General features: G+C 46.9%; 1 protein-coding gene across 1 annotated transcript; it reads right to left on the bottom strand.

Annotated features, from left to right (window-relative positions):
* Nucleotides 1-2,375: 2,375 nt before the first annotated feature.
* WNT8A (Wnt family member 8A) lies at nucleotides 2,376-7,701 on the bottom strand. The gene is made up of 6 exons (XM_021005020.2): nucleotides 7,552-7,701; nucleotides 7,418-7,451; nucleotides 6,699-6,837; nucleotides 5,594-5,719; nucleotides 4,758-4,900; nucleotides 2,376-3,755 (listed from the first exon to the last, which is right to left on the bottom strand). The coding sequence occupies exons 1-6, from the start codon at nucleotides 7,617-7,619 to the stop codon at nucleotides 3,201-3,203; spliced, it is 1,065 nt and encodes a 354-aa protein (XP_020860679.1). The 5' UTR covers nucleotides 7,620-7,701; the 3' UTR covers nucleotides 2,376-3,200.
* Nucleotides 7,702-8,062: the final 361 nt, after the last annotated feature.

The following is an 8,062-nucleotide window of genomic DNA, read 5'->3' as shown; positions in this document are numbered from 1 at the left end:
TTTGTTTAGAACAAGAGCCCAGTTCTTTGCTCAATGAAGAATATTAAAGCACTAGAAGAGAAAATCTAGCAAGTTTTCAGGAAGCTGGTCCCTAAGGGCTCACTGTGGAGCTCAATTAGCCAATAAACATTTATTGAAAATTTGGAGCTTAATGTCAGGGATGATGATAAGGCTTGTTGGACCCCAAGTGCCAGGCTTGTGTGTACATCTATCTGATGTATGGAGTCCTCAGGAGGCCATCTCCAACGGGAACAGATTCCATTTCCTCTAAAAGCATTCCTTTTCCTTGTTAGTCTGGGCCTCAGTTTTCTCATCTGTGAAATGGATGATGCTACAGAAACTGTTATTTCCAGTTTCCCACTTAACCCTGTGGATCACTGGGAAGCAAAGCCAGAACCTGAGGAGTTGGGGAGGAGTGTATCCCAACTATCCAGTATTGTTTAGTGGTCCAAGGATGAGCCATACAGAAATATGCCCTCGCCCTACCCCCAATCCCTAAGCATTTATTATCATTTAGTTTAATTACATGAACGTTGATTCAATACCTTCTAAATGCAAAGCACTTTGCTAGGATTGGGAATATAGAAACAAAAAACTCAAGTCTTCTTCCCCACAAGATTACTTTCCACTAGAGCTAAGTGGCATGTACACAACTAATTTATTATCAAGTTGTTACTTACGTGCACATTCTGTTTTGTTCTTATGTGTTGCTTGTATGCTATACAAGGAATGTCTATTATAAATTATCCTTGTATGTTACTTATTTATGCAAATGCTGTTTTGTCCTTAGACATTACTTGTATGAAGGAAATTTATTATAAATTGCTCTTGTCTTAGCTTTTCTCAGCAATACAATGATCCAAGACAATTCTGAAGGACTTATGATGAAGAATGCTGTCCACCTCCAGAGAAAGAACTGATGGAGTCTGAGTGCAGAAGGAAGCATATTTTTTTTGACTTTGTTTGTATTTCTTGGGTTTTTTTGTTTGTTTTTGGCCTGTGTTTTCTTTTACATCATGACTAATACGGAAATGTTTTGCATGACTGACACATGTATAACCTATATAAAATTGTTTGCCTTCTCAATAACAGAGGGGTCGAGGGGGAGGGAGAGAATTTGAAACTTGAAATTTTAAAAAAATGAATGCTAAAAATGCTTTTACATGTAATTGAGAAAAAATATTAAACAAATAAATTGTCCTTGCATGTTACTGTTTTTGTTTTTATATTCTTCCCCACCTCCACCCCCTCAGCTTCTTTACACTTTTCCCCATTTAGTAGGAATTAACATTCTCCTGTTCCCACCCTATTCCCTCCCTTGGTCTATGGTAATAGAAAATAAATGACACATTTTAATTCTCCTGCTAGATCTGACTCCCAGAGTGGCTCAGCATCCTCTGCTTTCCCAGGACTCTGGGTTTGATACTAAAATGCATCATGCCAATTCTGTGCTGGGCCTTTTTTGGAGAGGGCATCCTCATTAGTTGCCTTTTCCTTCTCCCCTAGGAAGTCAATCTGGACTGCTTGCCCTCTCACTGTGGGACATTTTTGAGGCATTTCCTAAACTTATGGATGAACATGTCAGTCATCCATACCATATTTACTGAGTTCCTGCTAATAAGCTTTGAGGATCCTTGCCTAGACCCTAGGGTCTACCTAGGCAGGGGCACTACATCACCAGGGGCCATTCTTTTCAGGAAAACAAAAACCAAAACCAAAACCTCTCTCTTCTCTCGCCACCATCGAGTGATAGAACAATAGGTGAACACACGGGTGAAAAAAGAGGGATATCAAATCCACAGCCATCAGGCTCTCCCTATGTGGGACCCAAGTCAATCTCATCCACCGGAGCCCTGGAAAGGTCAAACACGTCTCAGGGTCAGAAGACTTCTGTGTGACCCTGTGCAAGTCATTAAACCTCTCTGGATCTCAGTTTCCCTATCTGTAAAATGGGACAGGCACTTCAATGACCTTGGAGGTCCTTTACAATTCTGTATCTATCATCTTCCCCAATAGGAACAAATCCTGTTCCCCCCAGTGGAGCCTTCTTTTCTGCTTCTTGTTATCCAGAGGCATCAATTTTCACATCTGGATGAAATGGATGATATGAAAATAGAGAAGATTGCTATCTTCACTTTCCCCCATTATCCATGTGGAGCATAGGGAAACAGGGACAGGGTTACCCTTGCTTTCTCTGCTCATAAAGCTTTTGAAGGAAGGGGGAAAGAAAGCACCTGACTGAACTGATTTACTTAAAACATTTATTGGAAATCAAAGTCTGACATTTTCATCTGGAGAAAGAACAAAACAAAAAGGGTGCCCAGCACCCCAAGAGATATGTTGAGGTATCCTAGATGAGAAAGCACATCGTGGCCACCAGTTCTCCACCTGTGGACCAGTGATGCTCACTGCCAAGGTCTGGGATCACCCAGGTGAGCGATGGCTTGGGCTGGGGAAAACTCGATGTGGCCCACTTCCGCCTTGTTCCACCTTTGATACCAGGCGCCCAAAGGTTGTTTGTGCAGAGGCACCTTTCTCATCATTAAAGTACAAGCTCCTATTAACAAAGTAAAACCCCCAAAAGGCAGAAAACCTCCCAACATTGTGCTTGGCTTCAGTACTATTATCTGTGTGACTACTTAGGTGACAAGTCCAGGTGGCTTCAGTGATTAGTATGGCATCCCCTTCCCCTTGCAACCCTGTGCTCTGAGGACAGAGGTGAGCGACACCCTGGGCCTTGGGAAAGTTACTCCTCTGGAGTCTGCCTGGATCCTCACTTTAACCACAGCTGCATGAGTAAAGGGGCAGAGACAAGGGGGCAGCCAGCATGTGGCACAAGTAGGGAATCTTGTCCAAGGATGCTTAGTCTAACACCAGGGCAGAGTGTGGTTCGGGTCCAGTCCAGTTGGAATCACTGGGCAGGGAATTTGATCCTAGCCTGTGGGCCTAACAAAGGAAATACCTTAGGCTCCACAAAGAGAGACTTACTTACCATTAAAGGCTTCAGGAGTTCAGCAGGAGGTGGTTCCCTTAGCAGGAAGACAGCCCTTGACCTTAACTCTCTTGTCTGGACAAACTATCCCTGACCCCTGATCTCTGATGTCTGCCCTGGCTACCATCACCTACCTGTCCCCCTTCCCTAAGGGGGCATTACCATCCCCTTGCTGGCTCTCAGCTCTCACACAATGGGGAGAGGTAGACTAGCTGGCATTGGAACTGCCCTTGGCCCGAGCTCGAGCGCTGCCTGGAGCACGGGTGCAATAGTACGTGGTCACTATTTGCCAGCACTGGTCACACCTGACGGTGCAGCACCACTGAAACTTGCAGTTGCAGCTGCTGACCGCTTCCGTCCTCCTCTCCTCCACCCGAAGTCCGCAGTCCACGCACAGGCGCCCACAGCTGCGCCGCTCCCACTGGGACAGGTTGCCGCCACTCTGCAGGCACTCGCGGCCCTCGGTTCCGTAGATACCCAGGCTGGAGTTGCGGATACAGTAGTCGGGTGACTCCTCCAGGAAGATGAGCTCGGACTCGGCACTGGGATAGAAGGCCTCTGCCGGGGCCCACCGGCTCTCAGCACTGTTCCCAGCCCGGATCCTGCGCTTGTCCATCTCCATCTTCAAGGCCTGGTTGTACTTGGCCTTCAGGTAATCTCCCATCTCCCGGAAGTCAGCTAGCTGCAGCCAACAAGTCTGGATGCTGCAGCTACCAGAAATGCCGTGGCATTTACAAGTCCTCTTCATGGTGGCCCTCACAGCCTAGTTAGAGAACAGCTCTGGTTAGAGGGAGACCCAGGGAGGCAGCTTAAACTGCGGCAGAGAGTCTCTAGAATGAAACACCTTTTGCTTGTTTGTTTTGGTTTTTGCTAGGCAATGGGGTTAAGTGACTTGCCCAGGGTCCCACAGGTAGTAACTGTCAAGTGTCTGAGGCCGGATTTGAACTCAGGTCCTCCTGACTCCAGGGCTAACTGCCTTATGAAACACATTTTGACAGAAGAAAGAATTTTGACTGGAAGTCCAAGCTCTAAACCCTAGGTAAATCACTCAACCTTACTGGGACTTGGTTTACCCATCTGTTAAATGGATTATAGGGAGATATAGAATAGGATAGTGATTGTGCTCTTTACTCCAAAGTCTTTCCAATTGATAGGAACTAGTTGATCATGGTAGGTGGAGTCAAGATGACGATTCTGGTGAATTAAGATTAGATTGTGGCCTACCTAATTACTGGTCTTGGTTCATAAGATTCAAGTTACCTTGGCTTTTCCTACTATAATCACCTGGTTTCTATCAATTAAAATTAGTATAGTAGATTGGAATTAGTCATGGTAAATTGAGGGAATTAGAATAGCAAATTGAGACTGGAGTGTCCTTGCTGCACTGACAATCTGGGGCATCCCCATTCACATTCAGATTTATTGGGCGTTGTCTTTACCCTAGTAAAGACTGCCTCAGAGCCTGTTGTCTAGATTCTGAGACTGGGCCCCAGAAGATCCCTGGCTACTGAAACAGACTTTTAAATCTGGGAAAGCTTCTCATAGTCTACTCACACTCTTTCCCCTCTCTTCCTCTGGACTAACTCCAATTGGGTGCAGGTTTGGGACTGCTCCTGTTCGGGTCATTCCGATCCTACCTCCAGCCCCTACCACTACCTGTTGCATAAGCTCCATTCTGCCCTCAGCTCCCACCAGAAAACCCTGCCACTAGGCCAGAGAGAAGATGATGAGCCCAGGAGACTCGTCACTTGGTTCAGGTACGCACCAGCCTTCCTGCCTTGTTGTTGTGTAGATTCATCAAAGCTCTGGCGTCCTTCCCCTTCTCTAGGCCGTCCACAAAGAGTTTGGAGATTCTCTCCCCAAATTCCACATTGTCACTGCATCCTCCCCAGATCCATCCATGGCCACCTGTAAGCAAGAAGAGAATGAGGAAGGCATTGCCCCCAGAAGGTCCATGTTCAGCCAGGAAATTAGGGCAAAGACTATTTTCAGTTTTCCCTTTGTATTCCCAGTACCCAGCACCTAGTAAGCACTTAATAAAATGTTCCCTTGTTGTACTGAGTTGAAAATTGGCTGTCTCCTTTTAGAATGGACCAGCATAGTCTGGCCTGGTGGAAGGGGGACAGCCACAGTCAAAAGAGAAAAAGGACAACAGAGAGTGGAAGAAATGACCCTGAGTCTGGAAGGAGGCTGATGACTTTCCTAAAAAGCCACTAGATATCTTCCATCCGTTATGAATGAAAACAGAAGCCAGGGACTGGGGTGAGGGGAGGGTTAGGGATCTGCTCTATTCACAATCTTGCAAAAGCTCAGCAGAATGGGCATGCACCATGGCTAGATAACCAACATGGCCTAGAATTCCAGGTCTTCTGGATTACTTTTAGTCCCATTCATCCCAAACTACCTTATTCAGCTTTCCAAATCTATGGGGCAGGAACGGGGAACTGTTCCATTCACCCTTTTCTGCCTGACTCCCCATTCCCTGCCCCTGCTCGCTCTCTCTCTCTCTCTCTCTCTCTGTCTCTCTCTCTCTCTCTCTCTCTCTCTCTCTCACACACACACACACACACACACATACACACACACACCCTCCAGACTCACCAGTTTTTCCATTGTTGGACTCATCACAGCTGCAGTTCTCAAAATCCCCCATGCTGCAATTCTTGGTGATGGTATACATAACCCCTGCAGAGCTGATGGCATGGATGAAAGACGTCTCCCTAGTAGCTTTGGAACAGGGACATTAAAAAGGGTGTGTTCCTGAAGCCCCAACTTCATCAAGGTGACTGATGGCCTGGCTTAGAAACACTGATCCTGCAGACCTGAAATCAGGTGCCTGGGAGGTACCTTTCAGCCCCAGGATTCAAAGCATGTTTGCTGCTAGTTCACCCAACCCCAAGGTATGATGATTACAAAAGGGGAAACTGAGGACCATAAAAGCACAATGTGATCCAGGAGAAACAAGAAACCCTGATGTGCTGAAATAGTACAGAGGGGGGAAAGCACATACCAAAAAACCACTGGATTTGGACTCAAAGGATCGAGATTTAAATTCCCATTATACCATTTACTACTTCTATGACTTTGGAGATGTCAAATGAGGGGGGTTAGACTAGAAGACCTCTAAATTCCCTTGCAGCTCTGTATCTATCAACCTATGACCCTATGTCTGATTGTTGATGAATATTATTGGTAGTAAATAAGAAAACTGGACTTTGAGTCACAAAACCTGAGCACAAATTTCACCTCGAATATGTTTTTCGATAGTAACGGTACCTACCTCCCAGGGTTGCTGTGAGGATCAAATGAGATAATGCATGTCAACAGTCTCAGTAATCTTACTGTTATATAAGTATGAGTTATTATGATGATGATTAGACATCTGAGAACTCAAGAAACAGAAAGCAGTTCTTTCTAGCATATCTCCCCACTTATTAAGCACAATTACACCCCAGCCCTAACCCTTGCCCTGAACTCTAAAGAGAGGGGCATTCATTCTTCCTTCTCCATTGCACTTATTCCTGAAGACCCCCAAATACATATTTTTAATATGTCAGCATAATGCAGGACACCATCTATGTAAAAATACATTTGCACAGCCACAGATATGCATGGGGATAGAGAGAAATGCATAGAAGCCACCTACACAGAAATACGTGGACCGGCACAATGAAACAGGTGCCCACACCGGCAGGAAAACACTTACCACTCCTCAGTCGGTTGTGCGTAGAGATCTGCAGGGCGCTCTCTGGACAATTCCAGCGCTCCCAGGCAAACTGGAACTTGCATTCCTCGATGCCACTCTGGGCACCCAGGGCCACACTGGTTGTATAAGTCAGATAGGCCTGGGAATGGAGAGGAAACACTTGGAACTTCTAAAACTTGCTTGGGAGTCCCCAGCTCCCAGCTCCTGAGGGTGAGGCTGAGGTCGGGGTTGGGAAGCAGGAGCTGAAATGACCACCTCCAGGGGCAGGGGGCTCTGGTCACAATATTCTTTCTTTGGGAATAACCATGGGAATCACCGCCCCCCAGGAGTGGCCACTGTCTCCCTTTCTCTCCTCACAGTCTTCTTTCTCCCTCTCCCCCACCCCAAAACAAAAGCAAAAACCTGTACAGGGAGTTTGGGGGGAAGGAGTGAACTTCGGTTTTCTTCTGTGTATCTCCATTTACTAAACACACTTGCCCCGTTCCTCACCCTAGGGGAAGGGGTTGTGGGTGGGCATTTTTTCTTTGCTATTCCACCTCTTCCCCAAGACCCCCAAACATCGAGCCTTCTCCCCGAATTTGCTTTAGGCAAACATAACCCAACGTAGGGCACACACATCAGTGTAAGGGTACACACATGCCCACAGACGTGCGTTGTACATTTGCATGCACAGGCACAGACATCGCGACATAAAGATACTGACAAAAAGAGTGTCCTACCTTGGGCCCTGTCATCAAGAAATTGTTCACTGACCTATAGTGAAGGGGGAAAAATAAGCAGTGAATGTGAATGAACGGAAGAACACATTGTGAGGAGGTACCTCCGAGGCAGAAGCTGGGGAGGAAGGACTTACCAGGCAGAAGTCCTGAGAGTGGCATAGCAAATGCCCACAGCCACCAGAAGGATGAGGCGCTCGTTCATGGCTCTGTCCTCCTGGGTCCTGTTTGGACCTCAACCCCCGGGATCCCCAAGGGAGCGCCAGCCCAGAGGATTGGAGGCACTGCCCGCCGGCCCTCAGAGAGTTAGACGAAATGGAGACCTTGGTATTTATAGGGGAAAGTTCTAAACAACCAAGGGGGGAAAAACAAACCACGGCAGCTAGCCCAGTGACCGATCTCATTTGTTCTCCAATGATGCAGTTAGAGGAGTTAGTGGCCCAATAGCGCACTCATTGAGCTCGGCACTTCAAAAGGTGAGAGGAGGGAGCAGTCTCTAGCTCCGCCTGCCCCGCCCTGCCTAGGATCTAGTATCCACTCCCTCCAGTTCTTGGGTCTATGAATTTTCTCTGGTTTACGGAGAAGGCTGGTCCATGACCAGAGCAGGACCTCGTCTGACCTAACTTCCCCCAAAGTCTGTCCCACGGC

This window comes from Phascolarctos cinereus, unplaced genomic scaffold (assembly GCF_003287225.1).
Source record: "Phascolarctos cinereus isolate Bilbo 61053 unplaced genomic scaffold, phaCin_HiC Scaffold_2;HRSCAF=192, whole genome shotgun sequence".
Classification (NCBI taxonomy): domain Eukaryota; kingdom Metazoa; phylum Chordata; class Mammalia; order Diprotodontia; family Phascolarctidae; genus Phascolarctos; species Phascolarctos cinereus.
Note: the sequence above shows the minus strand (reverse complement) of the source record. Positions and strands in the feature narration are given on the sequence as shown.

Bases quoted from the DNA above. Each gene is read 5' to 3' on its own strand.
- WNT8A (XM_021005020.2), bottom strand. From the start codon at position 7,619: ATGAACGAGCGCCTCATCCTTCTGGTGGCTGTGGGCATTTGCTATGCC. The intron at 6,838-7,417 runs GTAGGACACTCT...CTCCATTCCCAG, and splicing joins TCTTGATGACAGGGCCCAAG to GCCTATCTGACTTATACAAC. The intron at 5,720-6,698 runs GTAAGTGTTTTC...CCTGTTCCAAAG, and splicing joins GCACAACCGACTGAGGAGTG to CTACTAGGGAGACGTCTTTC.